Source organism: Hemibagrus wyckioides, linkage group LG02 (assembly GCF_019097595.1).
Source record: "Hemibagrus wyckioides isolate EC202008001 linkage group LG02, SWU_Hwy_1.0, whole genome shotgun sequence".
Taxonomy (NCBI): domain Eukaryota; kingdom Metazoa; phylum Chordata; class Actinopteri; order Siluriformes; family Bagridae; genus Hemibagrus; species Hemibagrus wyckioides.
Genome location: NC_080711.1, coordinates 3,782,230 through 3,803,680, shown reverse-complemented (window position 1 = coordinate 3,803,680; position 21,451 = coordinate 3,782,230). Strand labels below are relative to the sequence as shown.

General features: G+C 40.5%; 1 protein-coding gene across 5 annotated transcripts in view; it reads left to right on the top strand.

The window, feature by feature from the left end:
• Positions 1–16,657, top strand: part of kcnc3a (potassium voltage-gated channel, Shaw-related subfamily, member 3a) — a 104,723-nt gene extending 88,066 nt beyond the window's left edge. For 2 of the 5 annotated variants that reach the window (XM_058418526.1, XM_058418516.1), the window contains exons 5-6: positions 4,051–9,975; positions 15,394–16,657. In XM_058418526.1, coding sequence (XP_058274509.1) covers positions 4,051–4,214 — 164 coding nt within the window. In that variant the 3' untranslated portion in view covers positions 4,215–9,975; positions 15,394–16,657. The remainder of the gene's footprint in view (positions 1–4,050; positions 9,976–15,393) is intronic. The other 3 variants (XM_058418546.1, XM_058418536.1, XM_058418554.1) reach the window with 3 other exon arrangements.
• The last annotated feature ends 4,794 nt before the right edge of the window (positions 16,658–21,451 follow it).

Below are 21,451 nucleotides of genomic sequence, written 5' to 3'. Positions count from 1 at the left end.
AGAGAGATGGAGAGAGGAATACAGAAAGAGAGAGAGATGGAGAGAGGAATACAAAGACACAGATGGAGAGAGACAGAGAGAGAGAAGGAGAAGGAGAGAGGAATACAAAGAGAGAGAGAGAGAGAGAGAGAGAGAGAGAGAGATGGACAGAGGCGTACAGAAAGAGAGAGAGAGAGATGGAGAGAGGAATACAGAAAGAGAGAGAGATGGAGAGAGGAATACAAAGACATAGATGGAGAGAGACAGAGAGAGAGAGAGAGAGAGAGAGAGAGATGGAGAGAGGCATACAGAAAAATAGAGAGAGAGAGAGATGGAGAGAGGAATACAGAAAGAGAGAGAGATGGAGAGAGGAATACAAAGACACAGATGGAGAGAGACAGAGAGAGAGAAGGGGAAGGAGAGAGGAATACAAAGAGAGAGAGAGAGAGAGAGGCGTACAGAAAGAGTGAGAGAGAGAGAGAGAGAGAGAGAGAGAGAGAGGAATACAGAAAGAGAGAGAGATGGAGAGAGGAATACAAAGACACAGATGGAGAGAGACAGAGAGAGAGAAGGAGAAGGAGAGAGGAATACAAAGAGAGAGAGAGAGAGAGAGAGAGAGAGAGAGAGATGGACAGAGGCGTACAGAAAGAGAGAGAGAGAGATGGAGAGAGGAATACAGAAAGAGAGAGAGATGGAGAGAGGAATACAGAAAGAGAGAGAGATGGAGAGAGGAATACAAAGACATAGATGGAGAGAGACAGAGAGAGAGAGAGAGAGAGAGAGAGAGAGAGAGAGAGTTGGACAGAGGCGTACAGAAAGAGAGAGAGAGAGATGGAGAGAGGAAAACAAAGGGAGAGATGGAGAGAGGCATACAGAAAGAGAGAGAGAAAGATGGAGAGAGGCATACAGAAAAAGAAATGGAGAGAGGAATACAAAGAGAGAGACAGAGAGACACAGAGAGAGAGAGAGAAGGAGAAAGAGATAGGAATACAAAGAGAGAGAGAGATGGAGAGAGGCATACAGAAAGAGAGAGAGAGAGCTGTTTATAGCTGCTACAATGTACGTAAATGGAAACAGGAAGTTGTTTTATGGATATTATACTACTTTAAGCGGATTTAAAAACTTAATATTAAACGTCATTCTTAAATAAATAAAATTCGCAATCTTTATTAACTTTTCAGTGGTGACAGTAACTTCTCTTCTGTGCTCCACAGCGTGTTATTTAACGATTACGCAGGACAACACTTATACCTCTTCTTCCTCTGGTAGTGAATGAAAGCGTTATATCATAATATTTATTATTTCAGTGGAACCTCGGTATATGAATGCTCTCATTTACAGATTTTTAGGTAAAGAGAGTTTACGATTTTTACAGTGTTTATTCAGTCAGTGAAAGCTGTTTGGAAAGAGTCACGATACCAACGTTGCCTTCAGCATGGGTTCAAAAACTAGGTGATTTTTTGGGTGTTTTTTTGTTCCCAGATCAGTGGCGTGGGTGGTCTGTTCTATTTTTAGTCCAAGCTTGGTGGCACGACTTCCTGTGAGGAGCCTTGATATGGAACGCTTGGCTCGGGTCAGTTCTTCGTAAGCAGCCGTACAGTTTACATACGCTTCGGATTGGGAATATTGCTCATATTTTTGAGCGGCTGGAACGGATTATCTGGGAAAATCTGTTACGCGATACAAATGTTTACCTTGAATGAAATTCACATGCTGAGGTTCCACTCTAGAACTAAATCTATTATAAATATCAGGGTTTCACTGCTCAGGTCTGAGGATTGAGCTGAATCTAATCTGGCTTCTGCTACCCAGGATGCTTTGCTTCGAGGCTGCTGAAGTCTTTATTGTAGGAGTTTGATTGACTGTCGCACACACACACACACAAACACACACACACACACACACACACACACTGATTCCCACAGCACAGACCAGCATCAGCATCACACCAGGGACTGAACTGAAGACTGCTGACAAACTGACACCACGGACTTGAATCACTGTTCCTCCACTTAAACATCCACCTTCAAATAAGAAAATAGATCTATTTATATTTCTATATTTTATATAAAGCTCAATCTTTGCTCATTGTGGTTGTGTGTCAGTGTGGAGGGAGTCCTCTTGTGTATAGAATGAAGTGTTGATGATGTAATATTGCTGTCTTTCCTTCCTCATCCCTTCTCCGGAATGAACCGATTCCTTCTACATGTGAGGCAGAAATATATATATTCGTTTAAAAGAAAGAAAAAGGTTACGCTCAGATCTCTGAGAATTTGATTCAGATGTAAAGAACACAGGAACTGATTCGAACCAAAGACATTTTTGTCATCAGGAAATTCTGAGAGGAAATGATGTGAATTCTTTTGTGAAATATCTCTGCTTCCTGTCTTACAATTATTATTGACAAAATAATGGATTTTGGAACATTGATTATATTAAAAATATTTTTTTTAAAAAAACATTTTTTACACTCAAAAGCCAGTCAAAAATTTTTAAACACCGGATGTTTCTTCAGAAAAAATTTCAAAAAAAGATTAATTGGCAGTGAATAAAAAAATTTAATAAATAAAAATTAAAAAATTAACCATTCAGCAAAGACAGATTAATTGGCGGTGAATAATAAAAAAAATAAAAAAATAAAAATAAAAAATGAACCATTCAGCAAAGTCAGATTAATTGGCAGTGAATAATAAATTTTTTTTTAAAAATGAACCATTCAGCAAAGACAGATTAATTGGCTGTGAATAATAAAAAAAAATTAATACAAAAATTATAAAATGAACCATTCAGCAAAAACAGATTAGTTGGCAATGAATAAGAAAAAAATAAAAATAAAATAAAATAATTAACCATTCAGCAAAGACAGATTAATTGGCAGTGAATAAGAAATTTTTTTTTTAAAAATTTAAAAAATGAACCATTCAGCAAAGACAGATTAATTGGCAGTAAATAATTAAAAAATAAACAAAAATAAAAACATGATGCATTAGTTTTTTATTTGTATATTAATTCTTAAAGATCATTTAAAAAAAGCACGTTTGCTGAAATCGAGGGTATTCCAAATTTTTGACTGGAGAAAAAAAAAATTATAATAATTAAAAAATAAAAAACACCTTGAAGGAAAGGGATGTGGAAGGAAAACTCTGACGCGCTTTTGGGCCACGTGAAGCTCGTTTCTGTTACACACACACACACACACGACAAAAACACGACCATTTTACATCAAGCAGCAGCTGAAATGCTGAGCAAGAGCATTCTGACTGAATATCCAGTCCATAAGAGCTTCACAGGGTCCAGAGCACTGGACGGACCAGACTTCAGCCCGGGAGCTCAGAGTTCTCGGTCTGCCGTCTGTCTGTCCAACCGTCCGTCCGTCTGTCTGTCTGTCTGTCTGTCTGTCTGTCCCCTTGCGGTTGTATAGAATGCGGAGCGTCCCTGTCCGAGACTGGATCAAACACCTGGATGCTAAACTCGCTCTCGTTGTTCTCCTTTTTTTCTCCCCCTCTTGAGCTCACGACTCACGTTTTCCGAGTTACACATCAGGTGCTTCATCCACCTGCTCCACGTGTGCCCGACCTCCATCGCCACTGTGTTGCGGCTGGGAGTGCTTATTTTTGTTTAAATACACTGCTGTAGCATTTTTTTTAAAAAAAGCAAAAGGAAAATTTGATGACATATTTCATAACTCGCATTTTCCTGTTTTGTCCTTGTCTCTGTCTGTCTGTCTGTCTCTGTCTGTCTGTCTGTCTTTGTGTTTCATATACACATGATTCATTTGGACTTTTTTTCTTTTTTAATTTTCCCTTTTTTTCATATTCTTCTTCTTCTTCTTCTTCTTATTATTATTATTATTATCATTATTATTATTATTATTACTTCGCCGGTTGTTATTTGCTAATCTGATATTTGCCATTTAAAAAATTTATTCATTCACTCGGTCATAACCTTTAACTGCATCGTCATGAAAACAAACCTCTACATCTAATTAAAAAAAAAAAAAAAAAAAAATCATACCATTTCCATCATCCACTCCACCCTGCGACCTGCGACCTGCGACCGTCCACTCTCCAGCTGCTGGCTACGAAAAGTCTCGAAGCCTGAACAACATTTCCGGGATGACGGGCGCTCCTCTGCGTCTGACCCCCATCACTCCCATCAACAGCGCCCCCTACGAACCTTACGACTCCCCTGGACCTCTGCGCCGCTGCCGTTCCCCCATCCCGTCCATTTTGTAGCCAAAAAAAATTAATAAATATAAAATAAAATAAAATAAAATCACGCTCCGAATGCACCGTAGCGTTAATACTAGTGATAATGATGATAACTGTTCACAATGTAGGGGTCACGCTTTTCACTAAGCAAAGTGGGCGGGTCAGGGGGAGGGGGTGGGTATTGGGGGTAAAGAATCCCCTGGCTTTAAGCGCTGAATAAATCTCACTAGATAAACTTAAGCTTAAAGTCGCAACACGCTATATCAGCAATACGGATCTAAATCTCTGGCTTCCTGAACGGACAATAAGCTTCCATCATTCAGTCACTCGAGCGAGCTGACGGTAGAGACCCTCTGTCCGATCGCTGGAACCGTAGACCTTTCGCGATCTTTCATCTCGGAATGACGAACTTAGGCGACTCTAATGCATGCGAGTATAAACTAATCAATTTAAACCACTCAGTAAACGACTGAAGATTCGTCTTATATCAAACATACGCTCGTCCAGAGGGAGGTCTTCCTGCAGCAGGAAAGCGGGACATTCTGTTTTTGGGTTAAACGCAGCCCTGGTATATATACATATATATATATACACACAACAACAACGACAACAAGAAGGACACGTGCATCGTCTCATCAGCATGACTCGTTCATTTTTAATACAACGATTTTATTATCAAGTCGATGACGTGTGATCGCGGCCCCGTAGGCGAGCGCCTGAGGAAAAACGGAAGCGCATATTAACTGTAAGAAGTACTCTATTTTTGTATCAGGCTTTTGGGACACTGCAATACAGACTGAGCCGAGGGACGAAACTCACCTTTCTGCATGGACGCCACCTGGACATCAACTACTTTGTCCGTGTAAAAAAAATTCTGCTCTTTAGCTTCGACACTATTTAACCAAACGAAAGCGTGACCAACAGGGTGGGGGAGGAGGGACCAGGAACAGGGAAACGGAAAAGGAGTATCTTATCCAGGGCCTGTGACCTTCTGCACTGCTTTCAGGACGCTTCCCGGTATTCCCCGCTTTTTCTATACTAGTGCATGAAGGGAACGTCGTACTCTACAATCTCCTTCTTCCTACATTACTTGATCATAAATATGACATATCAAGACGATGCGGAGTCGAGCTGGAGGTGCCGAGGAACTGAAATCTGAAGAAGAAGAAGAAAAAGAAGAAGAAAAAACAACTGAACCCCTCTTCATCATCATCATTATAATCATTCACATTATTATTAAGCTCATCCACCTGGTTACTGTAATTCCTATAGTTTGAATGCAGTAAGTTTTCACCTTCCCTTTTTTTTTATTTTCTCCTTGTTTTCTTTCTTTCCTCCTTTTGTTCTTTCTCTTTTCTTCTTTTTCCCTTTTTTTTGCCTGCTCTGTCTCACGGATGCCGATCTTCCCTTTCCGCCCAACCAAAAACAAAACAAAACAAAGGAGGGAACGTTGACTGGATGCTGGACTGACGAGCGGTCAGTAGGAGAAGAAAAGAAAATGAAAGACTTAATGCTAAAAGTCTGAAAGTGACAGAGAGAGAGAGAGAGAGAGAGAGAGAGAGAGATGTGTGTGAATATATTTGGAGATCTAAGCCTGCCTCTACACTGTTAATGAAATCTCCACTGCAATGACGGCTTAGAGATGTTTTATTTTTTTTCCCTCCTCTGCGTGAACGAATGTAAAGAAACGGTCAGTAGCGCTCACTTTAATTGTGACGGACGTTCATCGTCCACTGTTCTAGCTAAACAGAGCTTTATGAATATTATTTTTGTATTTCGAAACATTTTAGGCACTGCTGTTATTCAATATGTAAACAGAATGCTTTGTATAATTTTACATTTTCAGCCTTGTCAGGTGTGTGTGTGTGTGTGTGTGTGTCCCTCCCTCTTTTTATTTCATGGTGCCTCCCTCACTCATCTCTCCTCCCTTTCCCTCTTACTCAAACACACACTCAGTGCTAGAATGAGTCAAAAATGCAGGAGTATGATACTGGATCATATATGCAAAAGTTTTATGCAAGTGATGGTCATGTAGCTGTGACAGAAATGCAGGTGAAAAGAGAGCTGAGCAATAAGAGATCGCTCACGATGACGCTGAGGTGACAGGTTTCAGTAAGGTGTAGCCACGAGATAATATTCGGAGGTCACAAGATAATATAAGCAGTCCATGAGATATATGCAGGCCATGGGATAATATATAGAGGCCTCAAGATAATATATTGTGGCCATTAGAGAACAAAAAGAGTCATTGAAGGTATATGGAGGCCATGAGATAATATTTGGAGGTCACAAGGTAATATAAGGTGTGCATGAGATACATGGAGGCCATGAGATAGTTTATGGAGGCCATGAGATAATATAAGAAGCCTGCAAGATTTTTCAAGGCTATGAGATAATATGTGGAGGAGACGATATAATATATTGAGGCCATGAGACAGTATATGGAGGCCATGAGATAATACATGGAGCCCACAAGATATATTGAGGCTATGAGATAATATATGGAGGCCATGAGATCGTATATAGAGGACACAAGATAATATATGGAGGCCATGACATAGTATATGGAGGAGATGAGATAATATATAGAGGCTATGAGATAGTATATTGAGGCCATGAGATAGTATGTAGAGGACACAAGATAATATATGGAGGCCTTGATGTAGTATATAGATGAGATAATATATAGAGGCTATGAGATAGTATATTGAGGCCATGAGATAATATATGGAGGCCATGAGATAGTATTTTGGAGGTCACACAATAATATAAGGAGCCCACGAGACATAGAGGCCATGACACAATATATCGATGCCATGAGATAATACACTGTGGCCATGAGATAATAAAAGGAGGCCATGAGATAATGTATGGGGACCCCAAAATAATGTATAGATCCCACAACTTAATATATGTAGCATGTAAGATAATACATGAAGCCCATGTTATAATATATGGAGTATATTATCTCATGTTCTCACTGTATTATCTCGTGTTCCCAGTATATCATTTCATGGTCCCATTATATTATTTTCCACACCTTATTAAAATTCATGTGACCTCAGCAGCATTGTGTATTCCAGTCACACACCGAACAACGCACAATTCAGCCCAGACTCTCAAAAGTTTTGTACCAACTCACACGAGATACGAGTCAGGGTGAGACAGTCAGCATTCGTCACTTTACTCACCACAACACACAGTACATCGCTCCCGCTCATCAGAACAGGTTCGAAATTAGCGCGAGATCGCTGTTTTGTTGAGTTTTTCATTTTAAAAATTGTCAACATGCTCAGTCACATGCTGTGATGTCACACCTCCTTCATGTGATGTCACACCTCCTTCATGTGATGTCACACCTCCTTCATGTGATGTGACGGTTTAACATATTAGATCACACCTAGTGAAAACATACACACCAACGGTTCAGCTGATCACATGACCTCTCGTCTTCCCTCCATCCCTCCACCCCCCATCCCTCCACCGCTGTGCGTGTGCCGCATAAAAGGGGGCGGTTCCTCGGGCCTGTGTCAGGTCTCAATGCTGTGTACAGTTTTAAAAACGATGACTTTGTACTCTATGAATGCATGTTGTTGTTGCTGTTGTTGTTGTTGGGTTGTTTGTTTTGTTTTTGTTTTCCTCTTGCGAGCAATAAGGAATGTCTGTATGATGATTAAGAATGTTTTGATAAGAAAAACGTACGGATTTTATCTGAAGCTTTATGTATGTGTATATTCATATGGGTGTGTACATATGGATGGGTAAATATTCATATGCACATACATATTCATGTCTTGCATGACAGGTGTTTTGGGGGAAGAAAAAAAAGAACATTTTTTTTTTATAAAAAGAAAAATGAAAGGGGGCGGGGCTTAATTGTGCATGCTAAGATGCTATCAGGTGGCAGAGACCATAATAACTGTAAAATCAGGTTGTTTTTTCCTTTTCTGGATTAATGTATGTAGTATGTATGTACTGGGGGAGGGGCGGGGGGGCATGTCATGAACTCTGTAATTTTCTTTGGATTTGTCACTCTGTAAGCGCTCAAGTAGCCTCTGTGATCATTTCACGGTTGATTTTATTTTTTTTATGTCCTTGTTGTTTTGTTTCTTCATCTTTTCACAGAGAACTATTCTGAGAGTCCACTGCTTATCAGATATATGCAAAAAGAAGCTGTAACTGTGAAGTAATCTAGAACAGGAAACCCCACCCCCGAAAATCTTCATTTCTCCCTTCACATGCACGCGCCCCGCTCCTAAATGAACTCCGCCCCCAAAGCTCTCGATCTCCAGCTCCACCCCCCCACGTGTAACAATGCTTCCTTCCTATTTGTTTCTGCTCCTTTCCCCACATTATCCTCTTTATCTCATGCATCGAGTTTTGTTCTTTCTTTTTTATTATTATTCCTCCTCCCCTTCTTTCTTTCTTTCTTTCTTTCTTTCTTTCTTTCTTTCTTTTTCTCTCTCTCTCTCTCTCTCTCAGTATGCAGAACAGATTCGTTCAGATTTCCTGCGCATGCTAGCGGGCCGCGTTAGCAAGTCGCCGCCCGCCGCATGCACGTAGCCAAAACTCGTCCGCGAGCATTTTTTTAAAAAAAATTTATATATGTATTTTTATTTTTATTTTTTCTGAATCGATGTAGCACACACTATCACCTAGATCAGTAGCAGGCGGGTTTTATTTTTTTAAACAGAAACAAGGATCGCTACCGAGCGTTAAAAAAAAAAAAAAAGGAAAAAACAAAAATGCATGTTGCCTCGCGTGCTAGCCGAATGCTTCGTCCTGCATCCTCGTGCATCTTGCGATAGATTTTATTCATTTATTTGTTTTTCTTCTTATATGCATTTAAAAGTTTTCAAAAGAGCTAGGTCCAGGAGAGCAGGAAAGAGACGGACTCACACACACACACACACACACACACACAATTCATCCCAAACAACCCCCGAAATAATAAAAATAATAATTATAATTTAAAAAAAAAAGAAGGTAAGCACAGGAAAGAGCATACATTATTTTTATTTTTATTTATTTATTTTTTTTTTTTTTTTGAATGTAGCCAGTCATGTAACAAAAAAAATTTTTTTACCCAGAATCCTCTCGCATGTCTCTCACGTCACTACTCAGGTACCGTAGCTCTCTCTGTCTACGTTGGTGTTTTATCAGTGCTTCCAAAAATAAATTAATTAATTTAATTAATAAATTAAATAAATAAATAAATAAATAACACGATGTCAACTCTCTGAAGACGGAAAGCGAAAAACAAACGGAAAAAAAAGAGTGCGTAGAAACTGACGTGTTCACAAGTCTTCCTTTTCCTATCCTGTTATTTCTTTAGTCCTTTTTTTATTTATTTATTGTTTAATTTTTGCCGTAATCTGCACCATTTCTCTCCCCATGCCTTTACAATCATTCCCTTTTTTTAATTGAATTTTTTACCAATTAATTTCCTAGATAGTCATATATATATATATATATATATATATATATATATATATACATAAAAGAAAGAAAGAAATGTCAAAACGTGATCTGCCCTTAAAAAAACAAAGAAAAGAAAGAAAGAAAGGAGTGGGACTGAGACAGATGGACAGAGTGTACGGTGTGTGTGGGGGAAAAAAATAAAAAAATAAACGAGTGTGTGTTGAAAGCGGATCCTGCGAACGGCACCAGGAAAATGGAGGAGAGGTGAATGGAGGGGAAGAAGGAAAAACTGAAAAGAGGAGAGAGAGAAAGAGAGGAGGAAGGAAGGAAGGAAAGAAGGAAGGAAGCTGATCGGCTTCTCAGTGTAAGGATGTGTGTTTATTGCGTACCCGGCGTCTGCTTCCGTATGTGTGTGCCTTGCTCTTGTGTCTCTCCGTGTGCTTTGTGTTTGGTGTGATTTTGTTTGTTTGTTTGTTTGTTTGTTTTTCTCCTCTGCTCTGTGTCTCAAATGGTGCACCGGTTCTCTATTCCCTATGTCGTCTGCTCTCCGTTCAGTCCATAAAAATGTAACTGAAATGAATGAATAATCCGAATCGGAGAGTGAGGGCACTTCATAGGGAATAGGGAGGCATTTTGGGACGCAGCCCGTGTTGCGGGATTCGGCCGAGCCTGTGCTTTGTCCTCGTCAGTCCTCGAGGCCCCTGGTCCTGCCAGATCTCAAACATTTCCACAGTCAATGACTGCTTTTTTAAAGGAAAAGAAATAAATGGGGGAAATTTGAAACCCTCCTCATGTCAAGCAGATCTTGTGGCCCTCAAAGACTGGATCTTTATCAGGGAGCGTGTGTGTGTGTGTGAGAGACAGAGAGAGAGTTTGAGAGTATGAGTGTGTGTGAGCGAGTGTGAGTGAGTGAGTGCATGTCTGTGTGTGTGTGTGAGAGAGAGAGAGAGAGAGAGAGAGAGAGAGTGAGTGTGAGTGAGTGAATGAATGAATGCATGTGTGAGTGCGTGTGTGTGTGTGAGACAGAGAGAGTGTGAGAGTATGAGTGTGTGTGAGCGAGTGTGAGTGAGTGAGTGCATGTCTGTGTGTGTGTGTGGAGAGAGAGAGAGAGAGAGAGAGAGAGAGAGAGTATGAGTGAGTGAGTGAATGAATGCATGTGTGAGTGCATGTCAGCGTGTGTGTGTGTGTGAGACAGAGAGAGAGTGTGAGAGTATGAGTGTGTGTGAGCGAGTGTGAGTGAGTGAGTGCATGTCTGTGTGTGTGAGAGAGAGAGAGAGAGAGAGAGAGAGAGTATGAGTGAGTGAGTGAATGAATGCATGTGTGTGTGTGTGTGAGACAGAGAGAGAGAGAGAGAGAGAGAGTATGAGTGAGTGAGTGAATGAATGCATGTGTGAGTGCATGTCAGCGTGTGTGTGTGTTTGTGTGAGACAGAGAGAGAGTGTGAGAGTATGAGTGTGTGTGAGTGAGTGAGTGCATGTGAGAGAGTGAGTGAGTGAATGCTTGTGAGAGTGTGAGTGCATGTCTGTGTGTGTGTGAGAGAGAGAGAGTATGAGTGTGAGTGAATGAATGCATGTGTGAGTGCATGTCAGCGTTTGTGTGTGTGTGTGTGAGAGAGAGAGAGAGAGAGAGAGAGAGTGTACGTGTGTATGAAAGAGTGCGAGTGCGTGTGAGAGAGAGAGGGTGTGAGTGATTGAGTGAGTGTGAGTGGGTGTGAAAGAGTGTGAGTGAATGTGTGTGTATGTCAGTCTATGAGTGAATGTGTGTGTAAGAGACTGAGTGTGTGTGTGAGTGTGACTGAGTGTGTGTGAGTGTCTGTGTGAGTGTGACTGTGTGTGTGTGAGTGTCTGTGTGAGTGTGTGAATGTCTGTGTGAGTGTGACTGTGTCTGTGTGAGTGTCTGTGTGAGTGTGTGAATGTGTGTGTGAGTGTGACTGAGTGTGTGTGAGTGTCTGTGTGAGTGTGTGAATGTCTGTGTGAGTGTGACTGAGTGTGTGTGAGTGTCTGTGTGAGTGTGTGAATGTCTGTGTGAGTGTGACTGTGTGTGTGTGTGTGAGTGTCTGTGTGAGTGTGTGAATTTCTGTGTGAGTGTGACTGTGTGTGTGTGAGTGTCTGTGTGAGTGTGTGAATTTCTGTGTGAGTGTGACTGTGTGAGTGTCTGTGTGAGTGTGACTGTGTGAGTGTCTGTGTGAGTGTGTGAATGTCTGTGTGAGTGTGACTGAGTGTGTGTGAGTGTTTGTGTGAGTGTGTGAATGTCTGTGTGAGTGTGACTGAGTGTGTGTGAATGTCTGTGTGAGTGTGACTGTGTGTGTGTGTGTGTGAGTGTCTGTGTGAGTGTGTGAATGTCTGTGTGAGTGTGATAGTGTGTGTGAGTGTCTGTGTGAGTGTGTGAATGTCTGTGTGAGTGTGACTGTGTGAGTGTCTGTGTGAGTGTGTGAATGTCTGTGTGAGTGTGACTGAGTGTGTGTGAGTGTCTGTGTGAGTGTGTGAATGTCTGTGTGTGTGACTGTGTGAGTGTCTGTGTGAGTGTGTGAATGTCTGTGTGAGTGTGACTGAGTGTGTGTGAGTGTTTGTGTGAGTGTGTGAATGTCTGTGTGAGTGTGACTGAGTGTGTGTGAATGTCTGTGTGAGTGTGACTGTGTGTGTGTGAGTGTCTGTGTGAGTGTGTGAATGTCTGTGTGAGTGTGATAGTGTGTGTGAGTGTCTGTGTGAGTGTGTGAATGTCTGTGTGAGTGTGACTGTGTGTGTGTGAGTGTCTGTGTGAGTGTGTGAATGTCTGTGTGAGTGTGACTGTGTGTGTGTGTCTGTGTGAGTGTGTGAATGTCTGTGTGAGTGTGACTGTGTGTGTGAGTGTCTGTGTGAGTGTGTGTGTGTGAGTGTCTGTGTGAGTGTGTGAATGTCTGTGTGAGTGTGTGTGTGAGTGTCTGTGTGAGTGTGTGAATGTCTGTGTGAGTGTGACTGTGTGTGTGTGAGTGTCTGTGTGTGTGTGAATGTCTGTGTGAGTGTGACTGTGTGTGTGTGTGTCTGTGTGAGTGTGTGAATGTCTGTGAGTGTGACTGTGTGTGTGTGTCTGTGTGAGTGTGACTGTGTGTGTGAGTGTCTGTGTGAGTGTGACTGTGTGTGTGAGTGTCTGTGTGAGTGTGTGAATGTCTGTGTGAGTGTGACTGTGTGTGTGACTGTGTGAGTGTCTGTGTGAGTGTGTGAATGTCTGTGTGAGTGTGACTGTGTGTGAGTGTCTGTGTGAGTGTGTGAATGTCTGTGTGAGTGTGACTGAGTGTGTGTGAGTGTCTGTGTGAGTGTGACTGTGTGTGTGTGAGTGTCTGTGTGAGTGTGTGAATGTCTGTGTGAGTGTGACTGTGTGTGTGTGAGTGTCTGTGTGAGTGTGTGAATGTCTGTGTGAGTGTGACTGTGTGTGTGAGTGTCTGTGTGAGTGTGTGAATGTCTGTGTGAGTGTGACTGTGTGTGTGTGAGTGTCTGTGTGAGTGTGTGAATGTCTGTGTGAGTGTGACTGTGTGTGTGAGTGTCTGTGTGAGTGTGACTGAGTGTGTGTGAGTGTCTGTGTGAGTGTGTGAATGTCTGTGTGAGTGTGATTGAGTGTGTGTGAATGTCTGTGTGAGTGTGACTGAGTGTGTGTGAGTGTCTGTGTGAGTGTGACTGAGTGTGTGTGTCTGTGTGAGTGTGTGTGAGTGTCTGTGTGAGTGTGTGTGTGTCTGTGTGAGTGTGTGAATGTCTGTGTGAGTGTGACTGTGTGTGTGAGTGTCTGTGTGAGTGTGTGAATGTGTGTGTGAGTGTGACTGAGTGTGTGTGAGTGTCTGTGTGAGTGTGTGAATGTGTGTGTGAGTGTGACTGAGTGTGTGTGAGTGTCTGTGTGAGTGTGTGAATGTCTGTGTGAGTGTGACTGAGTGTGTGTGAATGTCTGTGTGAGTGTGACTGAGTGTGTGTGAGTGTCTGTGTGAGTGTGACTGAGTGTGTGAATGTCTGTGTGAGTGTGTGTGAGTGTCTGTGTGAGTGTGTGAATGTCTGTGTGAGTGTGACTGAGTGTATGTGTGTGTCTGTGTGAGTGTGTGAATGTCTGTGTGAGTGTGACTGAGTGTGTGTGTGTCTGTGTGAGTGTGTGTGAGTGTCTGTGTGAGTGTGACTGAGTGTGTGAATGTCTGTGTGAGTGTGACTGAGTGTGTGTGTGTCTGTGTGAGTGTGTGTGAGTGTCTGTGTGAGTGTGTGAATGTCTGTGTGAGTGTGACTGAGTGTGTGTGTGTCTGTGTGAGTGTGTGTGAGTGTCTGTGTGAGTGTGTGAATGTCTGTGTGAGTGTGACTGAGTGTGTGTGTGTCTGTGTGAGTGTGTGAATGTCTGTGTGAGTGTGTGTGAGTGTCTGTGTGAGTGTGTGAATGTCTGTGTGAGTGTGACTGAGTGTGTGTGTGTCTGTGTGAGTGTGTGTGAGTGTCTGTGTGTGTGTGACTGAGTGTGTGTGTGTCTGTGTGAGTGTGTGTGAGTGTCTGTGTGAGTGTGACTGAGTGTGTGTGTGTCTGTGTGAGTGTGTGTGTGTCTGTGTGAGTGTGTGTGAGTGTCTGTGTGAGTGTGACTGAGTGTGTGTGTGTCTGTGTGAGTGTGTGTGTGTCTGTGTGAGTGTGTGTGAATGTCTGTGTGAGTGTGACTGAGTGTGTGTGTGTCTGTGTGAGTGTGTGTGTGTCTGTGTGAGTGTGTGTGAGTGTCTGTGTGAGTGTGACTGAGTGTATGTGTGTGTGTGTGTGTGTGAGTGTGACTGAGTGTGTGTGTGTCTGTGTGAGTGTGTGAGTGTCTGTGTGAGTGTGTGTGAATGTCTGTGTGAGTGTGACTGAGTGTGTGTGTGTCTGTGTGAGTGTGTGTGTGTCTGTGTGAGTGTGTGTGTGTCTGTGTGAGTGTGTGTGTGTCTGTGTGAGTGTGTGTGAGTGTCTGTGTGAGTGTGACTGAGTGTATGTGTGTGTGTGTGTGTGTGTGTTTGATGTACAGTAAGAGCTTGTTTTTTGCCGTTGTGTGTGTGTGTGTGTGTGTGTGTGTGTGTGCATGTTTTTCGGTGAGCTGGTTTGCTTTCTCTTTATTGCTTATAGATCTTTCACATTTCGCCTGGATTTTGGTTGATGATGTCACTGACACTGTGCAGATGTTCTGTGCTTTACAGATGTGTGTCTCTTGGCTTTGGCTTTGCAGATTAATGAAGTTTATAAAGTTGTTTTAACCTGTATCTGTTTACCAGCTGTGTCTAAGTCTCTCTCTCTCTCTTTACCTCTCTCTCTCTCTCTCTCTCTCTTTACCTTTCTCTTCTTTCTGTATCTGTTTTCTGTCTCTCTTTTCCTTTCTGACTGTCTCTCCCCCTCTCTTTGTTCTCTTGCTGTCTATTCTCCTCTCTTACTCTCTTTGTTGATCTATTTCTGTCTCTCTATTTCTTTGTATCTCTCTCTCTCTCTCTCTCTCTCTCTCTCTCTCTTGCCTGTCTGTTTCTCTGTGTCCATCTCTCACTCTTCCCTCCTCTCTTATTGTGTCTTTCTTTACCTCTCTCTCTCTGTCTCTCTTTTCTGACTTTATTTCTCTCTCTCTTTCTCTCTCTCTCTCTCTCTCCTTCTCCCACTCTGTCTTTCTCTTTCTCTTTGCCTGTCTCTCTTTTTCTTGGTCTGCCTTTGTTCCTGTCTCCCTCTCTCACTTGGTCTCTCTCTGTCTACCTGTGCCTCTGTTTCTATGTCTCTCTTTCTCTCTTCCCTTCTCTCTCTCTCTCTCTCTCTCTCTCTCTCTCTCCCTCTCTCTCTCTCTACAGTGCTGAGTTTCTGAACTGACCGCTTTCCCTCTAAAGATGAATCCGGCTCCGCAGCCTAAAAAAAATCCATACATAAAAGTGAGAGAACACACCAAGAGAAGAGAAGAGAAGAGAAGAGAAGAGAAGAGAAGAGAAGAGAAGAGAAGAGAAGAGAAGAGAAGAGATGAGAAGAGAAGAGAAGAGAAGAGAAGAGAAGAGATGAGAAGGAAGGAGACGGAGCGGTGCTTAATACAGCTGGAGGAATCTGTCGTGTCTTTCCTCTGATCAATGGAACCCCTGAATGGATGGACACCAAGCACAGGCACATTCCTCCATCACGATGGCGGGACTTCACTCGTTCTTCCAAAACCGGACAGTGGTTTCAATCTGGCGCTTCTTCTTCTTCTTCTTCTATTCGCATACATATCAAATCTGACGCTGTGGAAGGATTTTCCTTTTTCCTCGTTTTGCACTCGGCGGTTCCATCCTGTTCTTCTCTTTGCATCAAATCTTCTTTTTAAAGTTAAAACAAAACTTTTTGCATGCACTGCAGGTGGAGGCTAAAGATTCTGGGCGCCGGGCTCCGGGCTCTCTGCTCTCCACCCTGTTTTTTAAGGGCAAAGAAAATTCCATGGAAGGTTTCCCAAGCTTGATTCAACTCTATGCAATTCAGCCACTCACTATTTACTGAAAACAAACACAAACACAAGCCAAATCAGCAGACGGCACTCAGCTTCATCCTCTTCCCGAAAGACAGAGGGTCAGAACTCTCCTCTCACTGCAGCTACACCTTCATCCACGTGCAAATCCATCACGTCACGTCCATCACGGGACTCGCAGGCATGTGACTATAAACAGTACTGGAAAGGCGCTACGCATCTCTTCCAGGTCTTTCTGGTGTCTCTCTTCAACATCTCAGCGTTTCTCCTCTTCTGTAGCGGAACTGCATGGCATATATATATATATATATAAAAGAAAGAAAACAACTACAAATCAAAAGGAAATCCAGAACGCGGAGAAAACCAAAGGGAGATGTTTTAAATCCTGACCGATTTTCGTGTCTCTACGGAAGAGGATCTCTCGCCTTCCACCTTCCACTCGGGGAAGAGGGTGGAGTTTGTTTGTTTTTTTCCCACACCATCAGGACGGATACCGGAAAATCCCAGGGGACGAACTTTGTACTCAGGGGAGGGGGAAGAAAAATGTAAAAAAAAAAAAAGGAAAAGAAACACACAATAGAATATGAATGCAAATTAAGAAAAACACACACACACACACACACACACACACAAAAAATGATGCATTTTCTGACTTTGTTTACCAGCATGAGAAAAGAATTGCATGCCTCTAATGCTTCGAAAAGTCCTCACCCGGCTCCCCCTCAACACACAGGCTTAAACAAAAAAAATGTAAAAAATAATAATAATAATAATAATAATAATAATAAGAGGGCTTGGAATTATTGAAAAAAGAGCAAAACCACGGGGATTCAGTGCAGGTTTCTGTTATATGCAACTCAATTTAGAAAGTTATATTATTAAAAAAAAAAGAAAAAGTTCTCTATTTTTGTTTTTACTACTAAAAAAAAAAAACTGGATACGGCAAAAATCTATCTATATATCGATATCTATATCTGTAGGACTGCAAAATACAGTCAGAGCGTAGGTATTAGACACCCAAACCCCCCCACCCCCCACTCCCTCTCCCCCACCCACCGAAACTGATATGGAAAAATAAATTCCTGCTGTTTAAAAACTAGTTCTACACCATCATTCTCACAAAGACAAGGAAACAAGCAACAATTTTTTTTTACTTTTGTTTTCCTCTTGCTTTTATTACTAATCTGAACTCTCGCATCCTGAGAATCTACATCTTCCACCTGGAAAAAAAAACAAGAAAGGAAAATAATCCATGCAGATACTTCAGATGAAGCTTTAGGTTCAGGACTGAAACGAAGGTTGTAATCGTCTCAGCCGGTCATGTTCCTGACCCTTGAGTGTGAAGTCGTAGGGAGATTTCGGTGGGAACGAGTGTGAGACGAGACCTGGGTCACGTCGTACTGTGAGAAAGTCCAAGGAACCTTAGAGGAACTTACTGAGACATCCGTTTGGTGAATTCGCACGTGCTTCACGTCTCCGTTTCGATTAGTCGAAGATCTTCTGCTTGGAATACGTGGTATGTTGATGCGGTTAAAATTTACACCTTTACTTTGTAAAATTTGTATCCAATTAAATTCATTAAATTTATTAGTCACAGTCACACACAGGACCAGACGCAGTGGCCTGCCTTTTTACCACTGGGCTACAAAAATAGAGTACAAATGGAATTTAAAAGTAAAATTTGAATTAAAATTAAAGTAAATTAAAAAGTACAATTAAATTAAATGTTATTAAATTAAAATTAGAATTAAAATTAAAGTCAAGTCAGATCAAAATTAAATTAAAAGTAAAATACATTACATTCAGTTACAGTGCAATTAAATTAAATGTTATTAAATTAAAATTAAAGTCAAATTAACTTAAAAGTAAAATGCATTACATTAAATTAAATTTCAATTAAAATCAAAGTAAAAATAAATTAAAGTACAATTAAATTAAATGTAATTTCATTAAAACTAGAATTTAAATTAAAGTCAAAGTGAATTAAAATAAAATTAAAAGTTAAAAGAAAAATACCTTACATTAAAGTAAATTCAATTAAATGTAATTAAACGAAATGGTACTAGCTGAACAGAACCGAAATAAATAAATAAACAAAATAAATTTTATTTTTTTTAAAATAGAGAATATAAATACTAATAATTCCGATAAGTTTAGGAACAAGTTTTAAAAGTAGATTCGTTTCATATTAACCATCTTTAAAAGAAAGCAACCCACGTGACATCTGTACACAGACATGACTAAGACAGCAGGAGGGTCAGTAGGCGCCGCTGCAGTGGACGAGCCGCTTTACTGGAAAACTGGTCATTTTATGGCCAAAAGTAAATGCAAAGACAAATCACCCGGCTGTGGCAAGAAAGGTCTGTTTGGTTAGGATATAAGGATATGCTAACATTTACACACAACTGGAGTAATATAAAAATAAATAGATAGATAAGATTTATCCATAAGGTATACTAAGACACACACACACACACACACACTCTAATTTACTGTTGTAGAAGTGCCAGATGCTATCAGTCGCCACGTTATGCAATGCGCTTAAACATTAACATAGAAAGCTATAATTTCTGACAGTAAACATGTGATTAATAACTAAGTGAATAAAAAATTCAGAAAACCTTAACTTTATTTATATTTATATTTATATATACAGTATATTCTATAGCATTTTTAACAACCATCATTTTTTACGAAGCACCTTTAGGGAAATGCATCAATTCAGCATATAATCTTAATCCTAAATCCTTTAATTCATCTGTAATGTCTGTGATTGACAGGAAGCTCGATTCCCTGATTGGTTGCTGCATAAATTAAAAAAAATCAATGCCTCATGTCCCCGCCCACAATCAGCCTAGTATTAGAATCTCCTTTTAATCTACGCAAACACGTCAGGAAAAAAAAACGACGCCAAACTTTCGGAAGCCTAGCGGGAATTTCGTAAAGTCCGGAAAACATTTAGACACGACTTCAGTAAAAGATTACGAGTAACAGAAGTAAAGAAAAGCGGGTGGAGCTTTTAATATTCATTATTAAAGCTCATTTTCTCAGGTCACCTCAGACTTTCCCACAGTACCGTGACACGAAGAAGGAAGGATTTCCGAATTCATGCCGTCCATTTTTTATTACGCAGATAGCGCTGCAGTTGTAGCAGAACTCGCTCTTTTTTTATTTTTCCATCCAATCCTAACGCATCCACAGTAAATATAGTTAGCGATAACGACGGTAGCAGCAGCCGCTGATGTGTAAGAGCAATACCATGAATTCTTATTTGTTTATTTATTTATTTTTCTCTCACTCTTTATTTTATTTTTATTTTATTTTTTCCTTTACACTTAAGTGCTTTAAATGGCAAAATGTGGCCACAGATCCGGTCCTTAGAGGCGCCGTTTATAGAGTTATATAGAGTTATATAGAATTATATAGGTGTGTAGTGAAGTGCTGCTCGGTTTGTTTATTTTATTTTATTTTTTTACTCTTTCGTTTATTCATCCTGTGCTTGGTTTAATGCGAAGCGTTTCATTTTCTTTAAGCTCCCTGACGGATATCAGATGCTGCTTCTTCATCTTCATGGGGTTTTTTTTGTTTTGTTTTGTTACCGAAAATGTAACGTTTAGACTGCAGGAAGATGAGAGATGATGATGATGATGATGATGATGATGAGAGAGTGTGAACAGGATGGACGACGTATTTGACAGATTCTCCTCTTTGTCTTTTCTACTCTCCGATTGGATTTCCGTGTTCGTTTTCCGGTCTCAGAGTCGTCACTGCGAGTCGCGTTACCGTGTAAAAACCTCGGGTCAGGATGCAGAACGAATCAGCTAGCGACCTGCGACGGCTCTACCGTATGCTAGGACGCCGATGAGCGACAGAACCGGGAGCTGAGGACCAGAGCGCAGGTCAAGCTACTAAAAAAAAAAAAAAAAAAGGGCTATGTATTTAAAAAAAAAAAACAAAAGATACACCAGAGGCCATAGCTGCATTTTTTGGTCAGCAGACTGCAACATATGGTGCCATTTAGCTGTTTAGCTATATGTTTTTCGCTTCTTCTCCTTCTGCCTCTGAAAACTGATCTCTGTCAGGCAGGAAGTCAGCCAGCACTCTTAAGCGGAGGTCCGCAGGAAGTGGAGAAAAAGCTCGTTTCTGTTCACGCCGTTCAGTTAAAGCAATAATTTGGATTCATCCTGAGTCTCGATTTCATCGTGTTTAAGATTACTTTTGGGTTTAGAGAGAGAGAGAAAAGACAGAGAGAGAGAGAGAGAGAGAGAGAGAGAGAGGACAGCAAGAGAGAAAGGAGAGAGAGAAAGGCAAAGAGAGAAGGAGAGAGAAAGAAAATGAGAGTGAGATAGAGAGAGAGAGAGATTCGTAAATGAGTGTCTTCATGTGTCTGGGGTTTTGATTGAGTAACTGAGTGAAATTAATCCCCCCCCCTTACACACACACACACACACACACATTTAGTCCATCCCTTCCCTCGAAACCTAAAATACGTAACATATCAGAGAGGACTAGAGCAAAAAAAGAAGAAAAACATCAGTCTTTCTCTCTTTCCTGTATGCATTCCTCCTCGTCCTTCTCTCCTGCGCTCCTCGTCCTTCTCTATTTTTGAGAAAGAAGCTCTTTTGCATCCCTTGTTCTTGTGTTTTTCTATCATATCGTTTGAGATTGAATTCTAATGCATGCATGGGATTTAAAAAAAAAACAAAAAAAAAAGTATAAAAAAAATATAAATAAATAAAATAAATAAATAAAAGTCTCGATTTGTTTGCGAAAAGCTAGAACGATTCTTGGTCGCTCTCTCGCTCAGATCAGATTCGGATTCAAAAAGGGGGGAAAAAATGGCATGTTTGCATATCAGTTTTATTTTTTTATCAATTTTTTTCATTCAATATTTTAGTGTATTTTTATGATTTTAAGTCTGATCATCGAATCCGCATTAATCAGTACTGTTACGCGTGAAGCTTTGGTTGTGATCGATAATGAACTATAACTGGAATCATTTTGCTTCAATTCAAATTATTTTTATTTCAATTTTTAAAAAATTATTTCAATATTTTAAAAAATTATTTCACTTTAAAAAATATATTTCAATTTTCAAAACATTATTTTTCAATTTATATATTTTATTCCATTTAAAGAATTTATTTCATTTTTCTAACAATTGTTTCAATTAAAATCAATTTTATTTCAATTTTTAAAAATGTATTTCAATTCATTGCTTTTGCACACTTACTGATTTCAAAACCAAAAAAATTTTGCAAATTCTAAATGAACAATTATTCTACATCAGAATTTTTCCTGTTGTTGAATTTGCTGTAACTTTTAATTTTTATCTTTTATTAACCTTTTCATGTCCAGAGAGAAAGAGAAAGAGAGAGAGAGAGAGAGAGAGAGAGACATGGTTATTTACACAGTGTGAT